Source organism: Macaca nemestrina, chromosome 20 (genome assembly GCF_043159975.1).
Source record: "Macaca nemestrina isolate mMacNem1 chromosome 20, mMacNem.hap1, whole genome shotgun sequence".
NCBI classification, from domain to species: Eukaryota; Metazoa; Chordata; class Mammalia; order Primates; family Cercopithecidae; genus Macaca; species Macaca nemestrina.
Genome location: NC_092144.1, coordinates 15370005 through 15392717, shown reverse-complemented (window position 1 = coordinate 15392717; position 22713 = coordinate 15370005). Strand labels below are relative to the sequence as shown.

Sequence of the window (22713 nt, the reverse complement as noted above, 5' to 3'; positions counted from 1 at the left end):
CCTGCTGGGAGGACACATTTTTCCACCTTAAAACTGGAAGACGGGAGGGAGGCAGTCTAGAATCTTATCTTTGACTTTGCTGTGTGACCCTGAGTATGGCCACACCCTCTCTGAGCCACGATCTCCCTGTTTGTGCAAGGAAGGGGTGACTCCTAGATCATCCTCACTGTGAAGGCTGGACATGCTTTGTTATGGGTGTCCGTGGTGGGGATGAGGTGGGGAGATCGGGCCCATGCTGTCCTACCCCAGGGTTCCCACCCCGAAAGCCAAACCTCACCCTTGACTGCCCTGAGTCATCAAAGGGACTGAAACTTTTACTCCCGGGCTGATTCATTAGAGCTGCCAAGAGAAGACCTCTGATTGGGAGGGATGGGAATGTCATTCACTGAGGTGGCTACTGCACTTTACAGTTTATGATCCATCTGTCCCCTAACGTGATTTTGACCCCCCCATGACATCCCTGCAGGGTTGGCTGAGGATCACGCCCTCATTTGGAGGCAGCAGAGTGACTTGCTTAAGGCCACCCCACAAGTCATTTGCAGGGTCGGGCTTGAACTCAGGTACACCTCATACCGGATCCCAGATGTCTGAACCTTGTACATTTGGGGAACCCCACACCCCCTCCACCTCAGGTTGCCCCAGGGCCTCCATCTATGCCCCAGTCAGTCCAAGGAGTAGTTACTCCTGCAACCAAGACCAGCCCCTGGGGACCTTCCCAGACACCTCCATTGTACGGTATGTCATGTCTAGAGAGCTCACTCCCATCCTAAACCCCTAATAAATTAAGCAGCTGCTGGACCGGGCACGGTGGCTCAAGCCTGTAACCCCAGCATTTGGGGAGGCCGAGGCGGGCAGATTGTCTGAGCCCAGGAATTCGAGACCAGCCTTGGCAACATGGTGAAGTCCCGTCTCTAGCAAAAATACAAACATTAGCTGGGTGTGGTGGTGCACGCCTGTAGTCCCAGCTATTTGGGAGGCTGAGGTGGAAGGATCGCTTGAGCCCAGGAGAGGGAAGTTGTAGTGATTGGAGATCGTGCTACTGCACTCCAGCCTGGGCAATAGAGCGAGACTCTGCAAAAAAAAAAAAAAAAAAAAAAATGGAGCCAGGCACAGTGGCTCATGCCTGTAATCCCAGCACTTTGGGAGGCTGAGATGGGCAGAGCCCCTGAGCCCGGGATTTGAGACCAGCCTGGGCAGCATGGTGAAACCCTGTCTCTACCAAAAATACAAAAATTAACTGGATGTGGTAGTGCATGCCTGTAGTCCCAACTACTCAGGAGGCTGAGGCAGGAGAATCGATTGAACCAGGAGGCAGAGGTTGCAGTGAACCGAGATCAAACCACTGCACTTCAGCCTGGGCGACAGACTAAGACTCTGTCTCAAAAAAAAAAAAAAAAAAGAAAAAAGAAAAAGAAAAAAAAAGAAAAACACCTACTGTGCACCAAAGCCCCAGGTTTTACATGCATTCTGCTGGTTCATCCTGAAGAGGGACTGCTCTTCTCATTTTCCAAGTAAGAAAGTAGGCCCAGAGATGTATACACTTGCCAAAGGTCACACAGCCCCACAACCTAGGATTCCCTCCACCATCATGGCCCTGTGACGCCTCCTCCGTCCCCAGCCTTTTTTTTTTTTTTTTTTTGAGATAGAGTCTTGCTCTGTCACCCAGGCTGGAGTGCAGTGGCTTGGTCTTGGCTCACTGCAACCTCTGCCTCCCAGGTTCAAGCTATTCTCCTGCCTCAGCCTCCTTAGTAGCTGGGATTACAGGCGTGAGCCACCACACCTGCCTAATTTCTGTAGTTTTTAGTAGAGATGGGGTTTCACCATGTTGGCCAGGCTGGTCTTGAACTCCTGACCTCAGGTGATCCACCTGCCTTGGCCTCTCAAAGTGCTGGGATTACAGGCATGAGCCACTGCACCCGGCCAATTTTTTTTTCTTTTTTGAGACAAGGTCTCTGTCTGTTGCTCACGTTGAAGTGGGGTGATCACGACTCACTGCAGCCTTGAACTCCTGGGCTCGGATGATCCTCCCGTCTCAGCCTCCCAAATAGCTGGGACTACAGGCGTGTGCCACTACACTTGGCTAATTTTTTGAATTTTTGTAGATATGAGGCCTTGCCATGTTGCCCAGCCTGTTCTTGAAATCCTGGGCTTGAGCGATACTCCCACCTCAGCCTCTTGAAGTGCTGGGATTACAGGCATGAGCCACCACACATGGCTGCCTCTTCCCTTTTTTTTTTTTTTTTGAGACGGAGTCTTCGTTCTGTCACCCAGGCTGGAGTGCAGTGGTGCAATCTTGGCTCACTGCAAGCTCCGCCTCCCGAGTTCATGCTATTCTCCTGCCTTAGCCTCCTGAGTAGCTGGGACTACAGGCGCCCGCCACCACGCCTGGCTAATTTTTTGTATTTTTAGTAGAGACGGGGTTTCACTGTGTTAGCCAGGATGGTCTCGATCTCCTGACCTTGTGTTCTGCCCGCCTCGGCCTCCCAAAGTGCTGGGATTACAGGTGTGAGCCACCACACCTGGTTGCCTCTTCCCTTTTTAAAGGTAAGAGGCTCATGTGCTTCTCCTGAAACCAACACTGATGATGTCCAAGCACCTACTGCACACCAAGCCCTCAACACATCTCGTCTCCTTCATCTGTATGAAAACCCCAGGAGGAAAGCATGAACCACCACGGGTGCCACTGGGGACACACTCGGAGTTGAGCCTGGACGCAGCTCCGGTTGGTGAGAGACCCCGCAGCGTGCTTTTATTTTTTGTATTTCATTTTTATTTATTTATTTATTTTTTGAGATGGAGTCTCACCCTGTCATCCAGGCTGCACTGCAGTGATGCGATCTTGGCTCACTGCAACCTCTGCCTCCTGGGTTCAAGCGATTCTCCTGCCTCAGGCTCCCAAGTAGCTGGGATTATAGGCATGTGCCATCATGTCCAGGTAATTTTTGAATGTTTTAATATAGACGGGGTTTCACCATGTTGGCCAGGCTGGTCTCGAACTCCTGGCCTCAAGCAATCTGCCTGCCTTGGCCCCTCAAAGTGCTGGGACTACAGGCATGAGCCACTGTGCCCGGCCAGAAGTGTGCTTTTAGACAACGGAACAAACAGATGCTGTGGGAAAAGGGCTCGGATTCACCTGGCTTCAAATCCTGGTGCTGACCGCCATAGCTCTGTGGCCTTGGTCACGCCTCTTATCCTCTCGGAACCTCAGTCTCTTCTTCAAAACATGGAGGGTGACGCTACCTGAGGGGCTTGCTCTCAGGCGTCAAATAATGAATAGAGGGTCTGGCACGGGCGCTGATGCACAGGAGGCGCCCCGAACCATCAGCGTCACTCTGATGATTATTGCTAAAATAACCAGCTCGCCCCACGGGTGACTGCAGGAACAGACCCCAAAAACATCTTTGTTCCATTTCCCGGGTTCCCAAAGACTCCCGGATGCCATGGTGTGGCGCCATGGAAGAAACGTTAGGACATTCAGGAGTGTGGCAGCCCCCGGTAGCAAGAGGACAGAGCCAGGGTGGACCTGTTCTCTAGCAGTACCCAGGGGCAAACGGTGGCGGTTGTTGGTACTCCTCCGGGAGCTGGTCGTTCTCAGGCTCTGCCAAGCCCTGGTGTTCTGGTGTGGACTCCTGGGAGGACAGAGCTCTCATTACCATTTGGTGCCAACTCCTGTCCCCCGGGGTCACCTCACTGTAGCTGGCCGACCTCTCGGCCTTCCTGGTGGGGATCTTTCTGTCTTTTGGTGCCTGGGGCTGTGAGGGGCTTTTGAGAGATGTGACCACACAGGGATCCATGTGGACTCTGTCCCCCGAAGTGGGATCCCCTGAGTGATCTTCGCTGCCTTTTCCGGTCCCAGGGCCTGAGATCACCGTGGATCTCCGGACATCTAAGAGTGACGGCAGGCTCACAGTGACGAGGTGGCTTTTCAGCTGCTGCCGGACCCTCTGGCCTCTCTGGGGGAGCATTTTGAGGCTCCTCCAGAGTTTCTGGCGGGTCTCTCCAAGAGGGGTTTTTGGGGGGCAGGAGGAAGTGGCTTCCTCGGTGGTTACTCTGTTCATCTCTGATGACGGCTTCCTTTCCTTTGATTGGTGACGCAGGACTGGCTTTGGGGAGGCCTGAAAACAAGACTGGGTGAGGCTTGGGGCAGCTCGCCCACCAAAGTACTGCATCTGTCCCAGAAATTGGAGCCTGGGTTCCACCCAGACACCCTGGGGCTGAGAAACGTCCCCGTGTGAACCCCCAAACCGGATCCCATGCCCTGTCTTTCTTATCTCAGTAAATGGCTTCACTATCTCCCCCAGGGGCTGGCAAACTTGTTCTTCTTCTTCTTTTTTTTTTTTTTTTTTTTTTTGAGATGGAGTTTCACTGTGTCGCCCAGTCTGGAGTGCAGTGGTGCAATCTCAGCTCACTGCAACCTCCACCTCCTGGGTTCAAGCGATTCTCCTGCCTCCCGAGTAGCTGGGACTACAAGTACACCACCACGCCTGGCTAATTTTTGTATTTTTAGTAGAGACATGGTTTCACTATGTTGGCCCCGGTAGTCTTGAACTCCTGATCTCAGGTGATCCACCCACCTCGGCCTCCCAAAGTGCTGGGATTACAGGCATGAGCCAACACGCCTGGCCTGGCAAACTTCCCTTACAAACAGTCAGAGAGTAAATATTTCAGCTTTGCAGGCTGTACCATCTGTCTCAATTACTTAGCTCTGCTGTTGTAGGGGATGCCAGAGATCACACGTCAACCAATGAGCGTGCCTGGCTTCTAATATAGCTTTATTTATAAACATGGAAATGTGAATTTTATCTGATTTTCAGAGGTTATGAAATAACTATCTCTACAAAAATGTGGGGCCAGGTGTGATAGCTCACACCTATAATCCCAGTGCTTTGGGAGGCTGAGGCAGGAGGATTGCTTGAGGCCAGGAGTTTGAGACCAGCCTGGGCAGTGTAGTGAGACCCCGTCTCTCCAAATTTTTGTTGTTTTTGACAGGGTCTTGCTCTGTCACTCAGGCTGGAGTGCAGTGGTGCAATCATGGCTTACTGCAGCCTCGACCTCCCAGGCTCCAGCAATCCTCCCACCTCAGCCTCCAGAGTAGCTGACTACAGGCATGCGCCACCATGCCTGGCTAATTTTTTAATTTTTTGTGGAGACACGGTCTTGCTGTGTTGCCCACGCTGGTCTCAAAGTCCTGGCCTCAAGCAATCCTCTTGCCTCATCCTCCCAAAGCACTGGGATTACAGGTGTGAGCCACTGTGCAGACCAAATATCCATGTTTCTTTCCACACCTGGGCTCTCATTTTCATCCCTCCCACCTTGACACTGTCCCCCATCCCCACCTCACTTCCTCCTCCTTTCCATCTCCACCAGTAGCCCGGAAAGCCCCTTCTGCAGCCAGTAGCCACAGGAAACATTTAAAACCACCAGTCCCGGCCAGGTGTGGTGGCTCACGCCTATAATCCCAGCACTTTGGGAGGCCGAGGTGGGCAGATCGTGAGGTCAGGGGTTTGAGACCAGTCTGGCCAACATGGTGAAACCCTGTCTCTACTAAAAATACAAAAACTAGCATGCACCTGTAGTCCCAGCTACTCGGGAGGCTGAGGCGGGAGAATCGCTTGAACCCAGGAGGCGGAGTCTAGACTGTGCCCCATCGCACTCTAGCCTGGTCGACAAAGCAAGACTCCGTCTCAAAAAAAAAAAAAAGTCCTCCCATGCATACAGTCTCCTACGGCTCCTCCCTGGTGCAACTGGAATAGAATCCCAGCTCCTCCCCTTGGCCCCAAGGCCCTGCACTATTGGCTCCTGCTGACCCTGGGGCTTCAGCTTCTGACAGTCTCTCACTAACCCCACTCCATCTATATGCTGGCTTTTGTTGTTCTGTTTTCCAAACACACCAAGCCCCAGGACTTTTGCAAGTGCCATTCCCTCTGCCTGGAATATCCTCCCTGTGTCTGTGTGTATGACTGGCTCCTCCTCACCTTGCAGATCTCAGCTATATGCCACCTCCTCTAGGAAGCCTTCCCTGACTGCCTTCCCCCACTTGCACCCCCCACCTCCACTGATGTCCATCGCACCAGCCTGTTTCATTTGTACCACTGTCATAACTTCCCCTGCTGGGCAGGGGGCTTGGAGAGCACTTAGGCTTCCACCTAGGGGTGCCTAAAGGTCTCCCAAACCCCAAGATGCTGTGATACATTCATTCATCCACTCCACAGATTCCTTAGTTAAGCACCTTCAATATGGCAGGTCCTCTCAGAGGGGTGGGAGAAGCAAAGGCAAACAAGCCAGATGGAGTTTCCAGTCTCTCAGAGCTCACAGTCTGATGGAGGAGGCAGCCAGGGAGCATGAAAACCCATAAGTAAATAGGATTTGGGAGAACATTTTTGGGAAGTCTGCTGCACTGAATAAACAGGGTAATGTGAAGGAGAATGCAGGTGTTGCTGTAGGTCTGGAGCCTGGGGAAGGAGGCACTTGAAGGAGAAATGAATGAAGACATGGGAAATCTAGGGGCAGGGCACATAGTTTGTGCAAAGGACCTGAAGTGGGACCGGCACATGCAGAGACCCCGAGGTTTGCTTGGTGTGTCTGAACAACAGACGGTATGGCAGCGGGGCTGGCACTGGGTAGGTGATGGGCAGAAAGAGGAACTGAGATTTTAGTTTGAATTTTAATCTCTGTGTTGGAAAATCACTGGAAAGGTTTAAAGCACCAAGCTGTAGGATCTCCTTCTCATTCTAGAAGGAGCGTCCTCTGGCAGCTGTTGACGGCCTCTGCTCCTGCCCCTCAGCCAGGTGGGAGGTGCCTGCCTCCTGTCATATACATACCTCCTCAGGTGCAGACACCGGGCAGGCAGCTGCCTCCGCCACTGCGTTGGAGTAGAGGAAGAGATCCTCGTAATCCACGTTTGCCGGATCCTTCTGCAGGACGGAAGGGGCCTGCAGCTCAGCACTAGGGAGGGGGAAAGGTCCAGCACGGACCCTGGAAGGCAGGTCTCAGGGACCATCCCTCGAATAGCAGTTTCTTAGTACCTAGGCCACGCCCACTAAGCTTTATAAGAAAATATGCCCCACCCACAGCCATTTCTTAGTGGTTGGGACACACCCACTGAGCCTTCTAAAGAAAGATGCCCCGCCCATAGCAGTTTCTTGGGAGCTAGGCCACACCCACTGAGCCTTCTAAGGAAAGATGCCCCACCCACCACACTTTCTTGGGAGCTAGGCCAGGCCCACTGAGCCCTATAAGGAAAGATGTCCTGCCCATAACAGTTTATTGGGAGCTAGGCCACACCCACTGAGCCTTCTAAGGAAAGATACCCCTGCCACAGCAGTTTCTTAGGGGCTAGGCCACGCCCACTGGGTCCTCTAAGGAAACATGCCCTGCCCACAGCAGTTTATTGGGAGCCAGGCCACTCACTGAGCCTTTTAAGGAAAGATGCTCCACCCACAACAGTTTATTGGGAGCCAGGCCACTCACTGTGCCTTTTAAGGAAAGATGCTCCACCCACAACAGTTTATTGGGAGCCAGGCCACACCCACTGAGCCTTTTAAGGAAAGATGCTCCACCTACAGCAGTTTATTGGGAGCCAAGCCACGCCCACTGAGCCTTCTAAGGAAAGATGCCATTCCTTCAGGTGAGCCAAGATGATACCTGGCACATGAACCCTTATAAAAAATCAGCCTGTTGACATGTGCCTGGAGGGCGGAGCCATGGGGAAGCAGGAACCACAAGGGAGACGGCTGGTGGGGGGCAGAGGGACTACGAGGGGCGGGGCCAGAGGGGCCAAGGACCATGAGAGTGACAGAATCAATAGAAGCTGATGGGGGCGTGGGAAACAAAGGGGTCTGGGGGGCTTGGCCCCAAGGAGATGGCTGTGAACCTTGTGGGCCCCCGCCCTCACCTGCCTGCAGGGCTGTGTCAGCAGCTCCCTGCGCGGCTCAATTGGATTCTGCTGGTGGAAGGTGACCAGGGCGTCCAGTGAGGTGTGGGCCACCTTCTCCCCGGGGATTATGAAAGTTCCATCATCCAAGAGCTTCACCATGAAATGGCAGCAGCTGCTTTGGGCTCTGCGGAGACACTGAGGGGGCTGGGACATCCTGCTCCCTCTCATCCCTGCCCCAAGTCCCCCCCCCAGCCCTTGGGCTGGCAGCGTCACTGCTACAGCCGGACTACCCCAGGTTCCCATGCAGGCTTCTTCACTGACTAGCCATGCAACACCCAGCAGGTTACTAACCTCGCTGTGCCTCAGTTTCCCCCATTTATAACACAGGAGTACAAAGGCTGACCTCAGATAAAACATGCTACTACAGACAAAAGCTTAACTTATTGCCTGGCTAGGGGTAAGTGATCAATAGAAATGATAATGAAAGCTGGGCATGGTGGCTCACGCCTGTAATCCCAGCACTTTGGGAGGCTGAGGCAGGCGGATTACTCGAGGCCGGGAGTTGCAGACCAGCCTGGCCAACATGGTGAAACCTTGTCTCTCCTAAAAATACAAAAATTAGCCAGGTGTGGTGGCATGTTACAGGCCAAGAAAATGGGGGTCGTGACCAACTCAGTATACCACTGGAGGCTATGTGAGTAAACGGAAAACTGTTCTTATGAAAGCAGGATGTTGGAAAACTGACAACTGTGTTTGCTGCCAGAAGGAGTGCTGAGGGCAGTCACGCCCCAAGCACAGTGTTCCTTGTGGTTAACTATAGGCACGTCTGAAGCCTGTTGTACAAAGAAAGCAATTATGTGTACCTGTGAAAAATCAAGCAGCTGACCAACTGTTACCTCTCCCTTCCTGCTCTTTCTATCTAATAAATATGAAGGGCTGTGGAAGCTCAAAGCTGCCTTTGCTCACTAGAAGCAAGGAGCCCCGGCCGGGCGCGGTGGCTCACGCCTGTAATCCCAGCACTTTGGGAGGCCGAGGCGGGCGGATCACAAGGTCAGGAGATCGAGACCACGGTGAAACCCCGTCTCTACTAAAAATACAAAAAATTAGCCGGGCGCGGTTGTGGGCGCCTGTAGTCCCAGCTACTCGGGAGGCTGAGGCAGGAGAATGGCGTGAACCCGGTAGGCGGAGCTTGCAGTGAGCTGAGATCCGGCCACTGCACTCCAGCCTGGGCGACAGAGCGAGACTCCGTCTCAAAAAAAAAAAAAAAAAAAAAAAAAAAAAAAAAAAAAAGAAGCAAGGAGCCCCCGACCCCTACTTTTAAAACAGATTTTTTGTCTTTGTCTTAATTTCTACGTCTGTCTCCTTCATTCCCTCCCATAGGAACCGACAGCAACAGTGGCAGGTGCCTGTAATCCCAGCTACTGGGGAGGCTGAGGCAGGGGAATCGCTTGAACCCAGGAGGTGGAAGTTGCAGTGAGCCGAGATCATGCCACTGCACTCCAGCCTGGGTGACAGCGCGAGACTCTGTCTCAAAAAGAAAAGCAAAAAGAAAGCCCCAACCTAAGGCTGTGTGCCTGGCACACAGCAAGTGCTGAATAAATGCTTAGTTAACCAATGAATGTATATTAATGGCTCTCTATGTGCTGACTGTATCTCAGTTAATCCTCACATGAACACTCTGAATTAAAGTGTGACACTCCTTTACTGAAGGCATAGAGAGGTTGAGTAACTTGTCTAAGGTCACAGAGCATGTAATGGCAGAGCTGAGCCTTGGATAAGTTTTTCCCACCGTGGGTGACTCTGTAATTGAGCCATTGGGTTTTTCTTCCTTTGGCCTGGAATCCTCTGGATTTGTTTGGCTTTCAGGTCTTAAGGAGCTGGGCTTCCCTGGGTTTCCCTAACACACAGTCAGGGAATCACTAATTAGATTGTGAGGGGTGGAGGGAGAGAAGCTGCCAATCTTAGGTCCCCAGCAGCTCCCGTTCTCAGACCCACGGCCTCAGTTACTGCTGCTTTCTGAGAAGCTATGACATGAAGCACCCCTTGCCCCCTCCAAGGAAACCCCAGAGCCCACCTGCCCCTGCCCTGGCCCCTGGCCCAGGCCTTACTTGTAGGAAAGTGTGTAGCCCACGTGGCTGTGACTGACCCTGATGAGAAAGGATCCCAGGGGCTGTGACTCCAGCAAGTCCTCAGCATCCCTGGAAGGGCACACACAGAAAGGAAATGACACACACACAGAAAGGAAATGACACAGTCCAGCCGCCCCGCGTACCAGTTAAACTCCGGGGGCCATGGGATCATTCATGCAGAAGGCTGGTAGTTTTCATTTTCCTTTTTTTCCTTTTCTTTTTTTTTTCAGACAGTCTCGCTCTGTCGCCCAGGCTGGAGTGCCGTGGCGCGATCTCGGCTCACTGCAAGCTCCACCTCCCGGGTTCATGCCATTCTCCTGCCTCAGCCTCCCGAGTAGCTGGGACTACAGGTGCCCGCCACCACGCCCGGCTAATTTTTTTGTATATTTTAGTAGAGGCGGGGTTTCACCGTGTTAGCCAGGACGGCCTCAATCTCCTGATCTCGTGATCCGCCCGTCACGGCCTCCCAAAGTGCTGGGATTATAGGTGCAAGCCACTGTGCCCGGCCTCTTTTTTTCTCTTTTTTTTTTTTTTGAGACAGAGTCTCGCTCTGTTGCCCAGGCCGAGTGCAATGGTGCGATCTCAGCTTGCTGCAGCCTCAACCTCCTGGGTTCAAGTGATTCTTCTTGCCTTAGCCTCCCAAGTAGCTGGGATTACAGGCACCTGCCACCATGCCCGGCTATTTTTTGTATTTTTAGTAGAGACAGGGTTTCACCATGTTGGCCAGGCTGGTCTCAAACCCCTGTCCTCAAGTGACCCACCTGCCTCAGCCTCCCAAAGTGCTGGGATTACAGGCATGAGCCACCACGCCCGGCCTGTTTTCTAAATGAACAAACACCCCAAACCCATCGGGTTTTTTGTTTGTTTGTTTGTTTTTCAGTTGTTGCACACCTTGGGCTATTCAGGGATTAGGGATGTTCCCCCTGAGGAACTAGGAGGCATCTGATGACCTTGATCTCAGGCCAGACCTCCTCCCATCTCCCACAGCCCCATCCCAATGCCTAGAATCCCCCGATTAAGGCACCTTTGGGTGGATCAAGGTGTCACAAGTAACAAAGAAGGACTCATATACTCAGATGCATTCGAGTGCAAAACCCAGCTCTACTGTCCATCAGCTGTGTGACCTCAGGCAATCGTCTCTCTCTGTCAGCTTCCTCAAGGGGAAAGTAAACCTCACTTCCAAGGCTGCTGTGAGAAGAGAAAGAACTTGCAACATAAGCATGACAGTTGCTACCTGGTAAGTGCTCCCAAAATGTTTGCTGTTATTATTATTATTATTATTCTCTTTCTCTTTTTTTTTTTTTTTTTTTTTTGAGACGGAGTCTCGCTCTGTCGCCCAGGCTGGAGTGCAGTGGCTGGATCTCAGCTCACTGCAAGCTCCGCCTCCCGGGTTTACACCATTCTCCTGCCTCAGCCTCCCGAGTAGCTGGGACTACAGGCGCCCGCCACCACGCCGAGCTAGTTTTTTTTTTTTTTTGTATTTTTTTTAGTAGAGACGGGGTTTCACCATGTTAGCCAGGATGGTCTCGATCTCCTGACCTCGTGATCCGCCCGTCTCGGCCTCCCAAAGTGCTGGGATTACAGGCTTGAGCCACTGCGCCCAGCCTTTTTTTTTTTTTTTTTTTTTTGAGACGGAGTTTTGCTTTTGTTGCCCAGGCTGGAGTGCAATGATGCGATCTTGGCTCACTGGAACCTGTGCCTCTCTGGTTCAAGCTATTCTCCTGCCTCAGCCTCCCAAGTAACTGGGATTACAAGTACCCGCAACCACGCCCAGCTAATTTTTTGTATTTTTAGTAGAGACGGGGTTTCACCATGTTGGCCAGGCTGGTCTCGAATTCCTGACCTCTGGTGATTCACCCGCCTCGGCCTCCCAAAGTGCTGGGATTACAGGAGTGAGCCACTGCACCCGGTCTATTTTCTAGATTATTACCATTATTATCTGGAGTTCACAGAGAGGAAGGCGGCCTTCCGTGGGACAAGCTGGTCCTGCACTATTCAATACAGAGGTCACTGGCCTTTTGTACTGATTTCCAAAACAGCACAAAAAAGGAATATATGCTGTTTGATGAACCGTTTTTTGTTTTTGAGACAGGGTCTTGCTCTATCACTCAGGCTGGAATGCAGAGGTGCAATCATAGCTCACTGAAACCTTGATTTCCTGGGCTCAAGAGATCCTCTCACCTCAGCCTCCTCAGTACACAGAACCACAGGCATATGCCACACGCCCGGCTAACTTTTTTTAATTTTTTTTTTGAGTTGGAGTCTCGCTCTGTCACCCAGGCTGGAGTGCATGGCACGATCTCGGCTTACTGCAGCCTCTGCCTCCAGGGTCCCAGCAAGTCTCCTGCCTCAGCCACCTGAATAGCTGGGAAGCTGGGATTACAGGAACGCGTCACCATGCACAGTTAATTTTTTTTTTTTCTTTTTTGAGACGTAGTTTCGCTCTTGTTGCTCAGGCTGCAGTGCAATGGCTCCATCTCAGCTCACTGCAACCTCCACCTCCTGGATTCAAGTGATTCTCCTGCCTCAGCCTCCCGAGTAGCTGGGATTACAGACATGCACCACCATGCTTGGCTAATTTTGTATTTTTAGTAGACACAAACTTTCACCATGTTGTCCAGGCTGGTCTTGAACTCCTGACCTCAGGTGGTCTGCCCGCCTCAGCCTCCCAAAGTGCTGGAATTACAAGTATGAGCCACCGCGCCCGGCCTAAAATTCCTTTTAGAGATGGAGTCTCACCATGTTGTCCAGACCAGCCTTGAACTCCTGGGCTCAAGCAATCCTTCTGCCTCAGCATTCCGAGTAGCTGGGATTAAAGGTAAGTGCCACTGCACCCAGCTGCTTCTTTTAATATAGCTACTAAATTTTTTAAAAAATTGCAGTGTGCAACCCATGTTATATTTTTGTTAGACAGCAAGGCCCAGAGCTCAGAAACCATGACCAACACTATTTCCTCTCTGTGGCCTTCACAGAATTTTCTCAAGTTCCTGCATGCAGAGGGTGGCAATAAATATTTGTTCCTCCATTTAGTTAGAGCCGGGCACACATCCTCAGAGCTCACAGTCTGAGGTAGAAACGGCACATTAGGGCCAGACACAGTGGCTCACGCCTGTAATCCTGGCACTTTGGGAGGCCGAGGCAGGCGGATCACTTGAGGTCAGGAGTTCGAGACTAGCCTGGCCACCATGGTGAAACCCTGTCTCTACTAAAAATACACATATTAGCCGGGCGTGGTGGTGCATGCCTGTAGTCCCAGCTACTCATGAGGCAGGAGGATTGCTTGAACCCAGGAGGTGGAGGCTGCAGTGAGCTGAGATCGCGCCACTGCGCTCCAGCCTGGGCAACCGGAGCAGAACTCTATCAAAAAAAAAAAGAAAGAAAGAAAAAGAAAAAAAAAGAAAGGGCACATTGGTTGTACCCTCATGGGTTGAGAGCAGCTGCTTGGGGTATTGTGTTCAGAAAAATTCTAGCCAGGCGTGGTGGCTCACGCCTATAACCCCAGCATTTTGGGAGGCTGACGCGGGTGGATCACTTGAGGCCAGGAGTTTGAGACCAGCCTGGCCAACATGGTGAAACCCTGTCTCTACTATAAACACAAAAATTAGCCAGGCTTGGTGGCACGTGCCTGTAATCCCAGCTACTCGGGAGGTTGAGGTGGAAGAATCGCTTGAACCCGGGAGGCAGAGGTTGCAGTGAGCCAGGATTGCGCCTCTGCACTCCAGCCTAGGTGACGGAGTGAGACTGTGTCTCAAAAAGAAAGAAAGAAAGATTCTGAGGCTGTATCCTGCCTGGCCTGGGCGAGGTGTGGGGTGCTGCCAGGTCCCTGGCAGTGCTGGCCTGTTGGCCACTTGTATAGAGAAAGCTGAGAGAGAGAGCAAGTAACTTGCCCCAGGTCACACAGTGAGCCCACACAGGTGGCAGGATTCAAGCCTGGGAGCCTGGAGCTCATTTTACACTCTTGCCACACTGAGCTGAGCCAAGTCCAGAATTCTGCAGTTAAAAGTTGCCCAGGGTAGGGACAGACAAGGAAAGAGTGGGGAGGGCAGGGTGGAGGGTGTGGGTGTGTCCTCACTCTCTTGAGATTGCACCATGGAACCACTCGGGGACCCCGTCTTGGGCCAGCTGGCCCACCTGGGTGTGCACGAACCAGTCCAGCCGTGGGGGTAGCAGTGGGGGCGGCTTCCTGGCCTCTGTCATAGCTTCCTGGGGTTGGGGGAAGGTCACCTGGGTAGAGAAGGGAGGGAAGACAAGAATCAAGCTGATGCACCTCTTTTTTTTTTTTTTTTTTTTTTTTTGAGACGGAGTCTTGCTCTGCCACCCAGGCTGGAGTGCAGTGGCCGGATCTCAGCTCACTGCACGCTCCGCCTCCCGGGTTCACGCCATTCTCCTGCCTCAGCCTCCCGAGTAGTTGGGACTACAGGCGCCCGCCACCGCGCCCGGCTAGTTTTTTTGTATTTTTTAGTAGAGACGGGGTTTCACCGTGTTAGCCAGGATGGTCTCGATCTCCTGACCTCGTGATCCGCCCGTCTCGGCCTCCCAAAGTGCTGGGATTACAGGCTTGAGCCACCGCGCCCGGCCGCTGATGCACCTCTTATCTTTGCTCTGTTCTTGAAGCTTATGGTACCTCCTCCTTTGAGAAGTTCTGCAGGGTGGACAGAGCAATGGACTTAAAACTGGCTTGTGGCCAGGTGTGATGGCTCACATGGGTAATCCTAGCACTTTGGGAGGCTAAGGTGGGAGGATGGCTTGAGCCCAGGAGTTCCAGACCAGCCTGGGCAACATAGTGAGACCCCCATCTCTACAAAAAATTTTACAATTTGGCCAGGTGCAGTGGCTCACGCCTGTAATCTCAGCACTTTGGGAAGCCAAGGTGGGTGGATCACCTGAGGTCAGGAGTTTGAGACCATGCCTGGCCAACATGGTGAAATCCATCTCTACTAAAAATACAAAAATTAGCTGGGCGTGGTGGTGGGCACCTGTAATCCCAGCTACTCCAAAGGCTGAGGCAGGAGAATCGCTTGAACCTGGTGGGGCAGAGGTTGCAGTGAGCCAAGATGGCGCCACTGTACTCCAGCCTGGACGACAGAGTGAGACTCCATCTCAAAAAAATAAATAAGTAAATACATAAATAAAATAAATTTAAAAATTAGCTGGGTGCGGTGGTGCATGCCTGTAGTCCCAGCTACTCGGGAGGCTGAGGTGGGAGGATCCCTTAAGCTCGGAAGGATGTGGCTGCAGTGAGCCGTGGTTGTGCCACTGCACTCCAGTCTGGGGAACAGAGCAAGACCACGTTTCAAAAACAACAAAAAAACTGGCTTGTGTGGCTGGGCGTGGTGGCTCACACCTGTAATCCTAGCACTTTGGGAGACCGAGGCAGGTGGATCACCTGAGGTCAGGAGTTCAAGACCAGCCTGGGCCACGTGGTGAAACCCTGTCACTACAAAAATGCAAAAATGAGCTGGGCACAGCGGCACGTGCCTATAATCCCAACTACTTGGGAGGCTGAGGCACGAGAATCACTTGAACCCAGGAGACAGAGGCTGCAGTGAGCCGAGATTGTACCACTGCACTCCAACCTGGGCAACAGAGTGAGACTCCGTCTCAAAAAAACAAAAAAACAAAAAAGCTGGCTTGTGTTTTTTGGGCACCTACTATGTGCCTGATAGATTTTACACATTCATTCATTGACTCATCCTCAAAGTCCTTCAAGGACTTTTCCTTTTATTCTGCTTATGCCATTGTGTTTTTTTCTTTTTTTTTTTTTTGAGATAGGGTCTCACTCTGTCACCCAGGCTGGAATGCAGTGGCTCCATCTTGGCTTACTGCAGCCTCGACTTTCTTCCCTCAAGTGATTCTCCCACCTCAGTCCCTCAAGTAGCTGGGACCACAGGCATGTGCCACCATGCCTGGCTAATTTTTGTATTTTTGTAGAGATGGGGTTTCACCTTCCTGCCCACATTGGTCTCAAACTCCTGGACTCAAACAGTCCGCCTGTGTCAGTCTTCCAAAGTGCTAGGATTACAGGCATGAGCCATTGTGCTTAGGCTCTTATGCCATTCTTGCAAGGACTAGAAAGTTCCTTTTATAAATAAATATTTTAAAAATTTAAGAGTAGAGTATTTAGAGCTGGGCGTGGTGGTTCACGCCTGTAATCCCAGCACTTTGGGAGGCTGAGGCAGGTGGATCACCTGAGGTCAGGGATTCGAGACCTGGCCAACATGGTGAAACCCCCGTCTCTACAAAAATTAGCCAGACGTGATGGTGGGTGCCTGTAATCCCAGCTACTCAGGAGGTTGAGGCAGGAGAATCGCTAGAACCCAGGAGGCGGAGGTTGCAGTGAGCCGAGATCACGCCATTGCACTCCAGCCTGAGGGACAGAGTGAGACACTGTCTCAAAAAAAAAAAGAAAAAAAGAATAGAATATTTAAATATTAAGTAAATATCAATGCCCCCAGAGGAATGAGGAAATGGCAAAATGGCAAGTGAATGAAAGAAACAGCTGACCCATTGGTGGTGGCTCTCTCTCTCTCTCTCTCTCTTTCTCTCTCTCTCTCAGGGTTTCCCTCTGTTCCCGAGGCTAGAGTGTGCAATGCCGCCATCACAGCTCACACTCACTGCAGCCTCAACCTCTCAGGTTCAAGCAATCCTCCCACCTCAACCTCCCAAGTAGTTGGGACTACAGGCATGCATTATCATGCCTGGCTAATTTCGAAAAATTTTTTTGTAGGGACAGGGTCTTGCTCTGTTGTCCAGGCTGGCCTCGAACTCCTGGGCTCAAGCAGTTCTAACACCTCAGCCTCCCAACATACTGGGATTACAGGCACCAGCCACCGTGCCTGGCTGCCTTGGTTTCATTAAACACCAGAGAAATGTGGCTTCAGACAGTCACTTCTGCCACCAACGTCACCACACATTGTAGCCACTCATGGCACACCTACGATATGTCAGATGCATCATTAATTCACATACTTTCTTGACAATTTTAAGCAAGCAGTACCACAGGACTTTGTGTACCAATGACAGAGCTGGAGAAAGAAAGCAGCACCGTTTTGCAAAACAGTATTAAGTGAGTATAAAACGAGCCAAAGGATTGTATCTTGCTAGATAGTTCCTTTGGGACCCCTCTTGCTCATGCATAATTCTTTTTTTTTTTTTTTTTTTTTTTGAGATGGAGTCTCACTCTGTCGCCCAGGCTGGAGTGCAGCGGCGCCATCTCAACTCACTGCAACTTCCGCCTCCCAGGTTCAAGTGATTCTCCTGCCTTAGCCTCTTGAATAGCTGGGATTACAGACATGTGCCACCACGCCTGGCTCATTTTTGTATTTTTAGCAGAGATGGAGTTTCACCATGTTGGCCAGGCTGGTCTCCAACTCCCGACCTCAAGTGATCCACCCGCCTTGGCCTCCCAAAGTGCTGGGATTACAGGTGTGAGCCACTGCGCCCGGCTGCTCACCCTAAATTCTGTCCTTAAACTGGAGCTCACTCCCTCCACCCATTGGCCCCATCTAATGTTTCAATATCTCAAAAGATCTTTTTACTGGGCTGTTTCTATGAGGAGGCAGGGCCCGTTGACCAATGGCAATCAATATTGACTTTCTCCAACCGGATGTCAAGCATAACCTCTGGGATATGGCCGGAAGGAATTCTGGGGCAACCAAAATTAAGCAACTGTATTAAGAAATGTTTAATAAAGCAGGGTGACAAAGCGATTAAGAGCCTGGAATTGGAGGTTGGGTGCAGTGACTCACACCTGTAATGCTGGCACTGTTGGAGCCTGAGGCAGGTGGATCACCTAAGGCCAGGAGTTTGAGACCAGCCTGGCCAACATGGTGAAACCCCATCTCTAATAAAAATATAAACATTATCTGGGCAAGGTGGCTTACGCCTGTAATCCCAGCTACTCTGGAGGCTGAGGCAGGAGAATTGCATGAACCTGGGAGGCAGAGGTTGCAGTGAGCTGAGATCGAGCCACTGCACTCCAGCCTGGGCAACAGAGCAAGACTCCATCTCTAAATAAATAAATAAATAAATAATAAAAATACAAAAATTACGGTGGCGTGTGCCTGCAGTCTCAGCTACTTGGGAGGCTGAGGCAGGAGAGTCACTTGAACCCGGGAGGCAGAGGTTGCAAGTGAGCCGATATCGCACCACTGCACTCCAGCCTGAGCAACACAGCGAAACTCCGTCTCACACACACAAAAAATAAAAACCCAAAAAACCCCATCACCACCACCAACAAAAAAAGAGCCTGAGCCGGGCGTGGTGGCTCACGCCTGTAATCCCAGCATTTTGGGAGGCCGAGGCGGGCGGATCACGAGCTCAGGAGATCAAGACCATCCTAGGTAACACGGTGAAACCCTGTCTCTACTAAAAATAAAAAAAATTAGAGGGGCGTGATGGCGGGTGCCTGTAGTCCCAGCTACTAGGGAGGCTGAGGCAGGAGAATGGAGTGAACCCAGGAGGCGGAGCTTGCAGTGAGCCGAGATGGAGCCACTGCACTCCAGCTTGGGCGACAGAGCGAGACTCCGTCTCAAAAAAAAAAAAAAAAAGCCTGGAATTCGGCCTGACTTAGATGGCCTGGGTTCAAACCCTAGCTCCCCCACTTAGCCGCTGTGTGACCTCAGATAATTCACTTAACCGCTCTCTGTGACTGTATTTCTGTCTTTAATTTGGGGATAATGATATTTACCTAGGAAAGTTTAGCTGGCACTGTATATATATAGAGAGAGATATATAATATTCATGAATCCAGTTGTGACCTAGCATGGGGTAATGTTTATAGGCTTCTTCTTCTTCTTTTTTTTTTTTTTTTTCTTGGAAGAACTCCTATTTGTCCTTCAAAACCCAGTAAAAATGTCCCCTCCTCCAGGCAGCTTTCCTGCATCTCCCTCCAGACAAAGCCCTGGCACCCCTCTCTGTCCCCAACGTTCCCCTGCTGTTCCTCTCTCTGGTCCAGCCATGACTCCATGGAGCTAGAATGTCTTTAGCTTGCTCTGTCTCCACCAGCCTGAGGGTCTCCTAGGGATCAGGACTTAGGGCTAGGTTCTTGTGTTGTTGCTTTTTGCTCTGTGCTGGCCCGGTACAGAGGAGGGTGCAAGAGTCTTTGCTGATGAACAGATATCTAGTGATGAAAGACCTCATGCTCATATTCAAACTCCTGACCCTCGTCTGGGGGCCTCCTCTACTTCCTCGCTACCCACATTCCAGACCTAAAGACATCCTTGCTCTCTCTCTCTCGCCTCTCCACAGCTGTGCTCATGCGGTTGTCCTGCTAAGACCCCCTTTTCCCCAACTCCAGCTCCATTTTCCAGTGGTCACCACACAAATACCCCCTCCTCCATGAAGCTCTCACCCATGCCACCCCGGGCCCCACCAGCCCTGTCCCTCCTTCTGGCCTAGCCCAGCTCCCATGCTCTGTCTCCTCAAGGGCTGAGAGGAGGGCTGAGGCTCTTGGATCACGTACCTGGGAAATCCGTGGACGGCCGCGGCCCTCGCTGTAGCTGTACCAGTGCCTGCAGGAGCCTGGGTTTCGATTCAAGGTCTGCACGTCAATGGGGCGGAGCTGGCTGCCCCGAGGCAGTTCCTGTTTCTTCAAGCAGGTGAGCCCTGGGGGTGGAACAAGGACAGGCCAAGTCACCCTGTCTGCAGTCCAGCAAAGCATCTGGTGCCACACGTGCAGACACAGCTTGCTCCTGCCTTGCCCCCAACAAGTTGTTATTGAGCACCTACTGTGTGCCGACTCTTTGGAGGACCCAGGGGTGACAAGGAGACAGGTGCAGGCCCCCCCCCCAACTCCTGGCATCTATAATCTATCAAGCAGTGAAGAGGAGTGAGACATCATTACAAAGGGGGAACAGAGGACGGGTGCAGTGGCTCACGCCTGCAATCCCAGCACTTTGACAGGCTGAGGCAGGCGGATCACTTGAGGTCAGGAGTTTGAGACCAGCCTGGCCAACATGGCAAAACCCTGTCTCTATTAAAATACAAAAATCAGCCAGGTGTGGTGGTGCGTGCGTGTAATCCCAGCTACTCAGGAGGCTGAGGCAAAAGAATCGCTTGAACCCGGGAGGCAGAAGTTGCAGTGAGCTGAGATCGTGCCATTGTGCTCCAGCCTGGGCAACAGAGTGAGACTCCTTCTCAAAACAAAAACAAAAGCAACAAACGGGGAACAGAGGCCAGGGGTGGTGGCTCATGCCTATAATCCCAGCACTTTGGGAGACTGAGGCGGGTGGATCATTTGAGGCCAGGAGTTTGAGAACAGCCTGGCCAACATGGTGAAACCCGGTCTCTACTAAAAATACAAAAATTAGGCGTGGTGGCGGGTGCCTGTAATCCCAGCTACTCAGGAGGCTGATACAAGAGAATCGCTTGGACCAGGGAGGCAGAGGCTGCAGTGAGCCGAGATCATGCCACTGCACTTTAGCCTGGGTGACAAAGGGAAACTCTGTCCCAAACAAACAAACAAACAAACAAACAAAAACCAGCCAGGTGTGGTGGCTCATGCCTGTAATCCCAGCACTTAGGAAGGCCAAGGTGAGCGGATCACCTGAGGTCAGGAGTTCACGACCAGCCTGACCAACATGCAGAAACCCCGTCTCTATTAAAACTACAAAATTAGCTGGGCATGGTGGCACATGCCTGTAATCCCAGCTACTCGGGAGGCTGAGGCAAGAGAATTGCTTAAACCTGGGAGGCAAGGTTGCGGTAAGCCGAGATCAAGCCACTGCACTCCAGCCTGGGCAACAAGAGTGAAACTCTGTCTCAAACCAAACTAAACCAAACAAACGAAAAAAACAAAAACAAAAAACAAAACACCCCAAACAAACAAAAAAACCCCAAAGGGGAAACAGGAAGCGGGAAGAGCAGTTGCACAAAGCCCCAGAGGTGGCCTAACTGACCTGGAGGAAGGGGAATGTGAGGGTAAGTAGGAATCACCTTGATCTGGGGAGTGTGTGGTGAAGAAAGAGTGTATTTTTTTTAGAGATGGGGTCTTGCTATGTTGCCCAGGCTGGGGGAGGGAAGAGCAGGCACAAAGGCCTAGAAACTGAACTGAGCCTGGACAGGCTGGGGTCTCATGGCACGCTTAGGTCCACACCAGGACTTCCTCCATTATAAAATATTTAAAAATATTTTTATTAATTGACTAACTTATTTTAGAGACAGGGTTTCACTCTGTCACCCAGGCTGGAGTGCAGTGGTGTGGTCACAGCTCACTGCAGCCTTGAACTCCTGGACTCAAGTGATCCTCCCGCCTCAGCCTCCCAAGTAGCTGGGACTACAGGCATGCACCACCACACCTGGCTCATTAAAAAAATATTTTTTTAGAGATGGGGTCTTGCTGTGTTGCCCAGGCTGGTCTCAAACTCCTGGGGCTCAAGCGATCCGCCCAGCTTGGTTCAAGTGATTCTCCTGCCTCAGCCTCCCGAGTAGCTGGGATTACAGGTGCCCACCAACACGCCTGGCTAATTTTTGTATTTTTAGTAGAGAAAAGATTTCACTATGTTGGCCAGTCTGGTCTCAAACTCCTGACCTCAGGTGATCCACCCGCCTCAGCCTCCCTAAGTGCTGGGATTACAGGTGTGGGCCGTCGTGCCAGCTTAAAATCCTATTTTATAATTGCGTGGGCATTAAGACCAATGCGGTCCAGACTGGATTCCTTATTGTATATTTATTATTAGGATGTTCGGTTTTCTTTCTTCTGATTTGAAATAAGCTGAAGCCTTTTGAGAAGTCCTACACAGCACTTGGGTGCTGGGTGCAGGCCCTGTATGCTTAACAGATTGGCCAGCCCTGGCCGTGTGCTCGCACGCCAGGCAGACAAGCAAAACTACTTCCTCCTCTCCTTTCAGGCAGAAAGGGCGCAGATCCTGCTGGGGCCTCCCCAGGGGCCTATTGCCCTGGCCCAGCTGGGGCTAGATAACCTCAGGCTTACCCTGGGTGCCTCTCCCATCCCCCTGCTCTTCCTCAGCAGCAGCGGCACCTTGTCTGCCCTCTGTGGTCAACGAAGTCTAAGCAGGAGACACATGGAGCCCTGCTTCTCACTCACCTGCTGTGTGTCCTCAGGTGAGTTGCTCAGCCTCTCTGAGCCTCAGTTCTGCATGTGTGCAATGGGCATAATAGCCCTCCTTAATCATGTGAAGATGATAGGAGAGGCAACCCTCCAGCACAGCACATGGAGATGAGTTGGGAGTGAGAGAATCAGGACTCTGTTGTGACTTAATTCAAGCAAGGCCTTTGTGTTTGGCTGGGGGAGACTCTGGCTTGGGCCTCAGACCTCATGGGCTGAGCTGCCTTGGGCAACTCACTTCACCTCTCTGTGGTTAATCTCTTTTTCTTCTTCTTCTTCTTTTTTTTTTTTTGAGATAGGGTCCCCTCACTCTGTTGCCCAGGCCGGAGTGCAGTGGTGCAGTCTCAGCTCACCACAACCTCTGCTTCCTGGGTTCAAGCGATCCTCCCATCTCAGCCTCCTGAGTAGCTGGGACTACAGGCGCACCACCACCACACCTGGCTAATTTTCAGATTTTTGAAGAGATGGGATTTTGTCATGTTGCCAGGTTGGTCTCGTTCATGTGATCCTCCCGCCTCAGCCTCCCAAAGTGTTGGGATTACAGGCGTCAGCCGCTGCATCTGGCCTTTTTATTTTTGAGATGATGTCTTGTTCTACAGCCCCGGCTGGAGTGCAGTGGTACGATCTCGGCTCACTGCAAC

The 22713-nt window shown here is 51.7% G+C and overlaps 1 protein-coding gene across 7 annotated transcripts; it reads right to left on the bottom strand.

Moving 5' to 3' along the window:
* Nucleotides 1–2760: 2760 nt before the first annotated feature.
* LOC105493628 (hematopoietic SH2 domain containing) lies at nucleotides 2761–19592 on the bottom strand. Of its 7 annotated transcripts, none has more exons than XM_071086171.1 (6): nucleotides 19469–19592; nucleotides 14078–14229; nucleotides 9985–10074; nucleotides 7895–8060; nucleotides 6822–6914; nucleotides 2761–4115 (listed from the first exon to the last, which is right to left on the bottom strand). In XM_071086171.1, exons 2-6 carry the CDS (start codon nucleotides 14200–14202, stop codon nucleotides 3531–3533), a joined length of 1059 nt encoding a protein of 352 aa, XP_070942272.1. In that variant the 5' UTR covers nucleotides 14203–14229; nucleotides 19469–19592; the 3' UTR covers nucleotides 2761–3530. The 7 variants fall into 7 exon arrangements, with proteins under 7 accessions (XP_070942272.1, XP_070942277.1, XP_070942274.1 ...); XM_071086176.1 differs by having other exon boundaries at nucleotides 7899–8060; XM_071086173.1 differs by having other exon boundaries at nucleotides 14153–14229.
* Nucleotides 19593–22713: the final 3121 nt, after the last annotated feature.

What these genes read in the sequence shown, in the direction of transcription:
- LOC105493628 (XM_011761472.2), bottom strand. Translation starts at nt 8,293, where the DNA reads ATGTTTTATCTGAGGTCAGCCTTTGTACTCCTGTGTTATAAATGGGGG. An exon ending in TGACACAGCCCTGCAGGCAG is followed by an intron (nt 6,915 to 7,894) that starts GTGAGGGCGGGG and finishes TCCGTCCTGCAG; the next exon opens with AAGGATCCGGCAAACGTGGA. An exon ending in CGGTGTCTGCACCTGAGGAG is followed by an intron (nt 4,116 to 6,821) that starts GTATGTATATGA and finishes TCTTGTTTTCAG; the next exon opens with GCCTCCCCAAAGCCAGTCCT.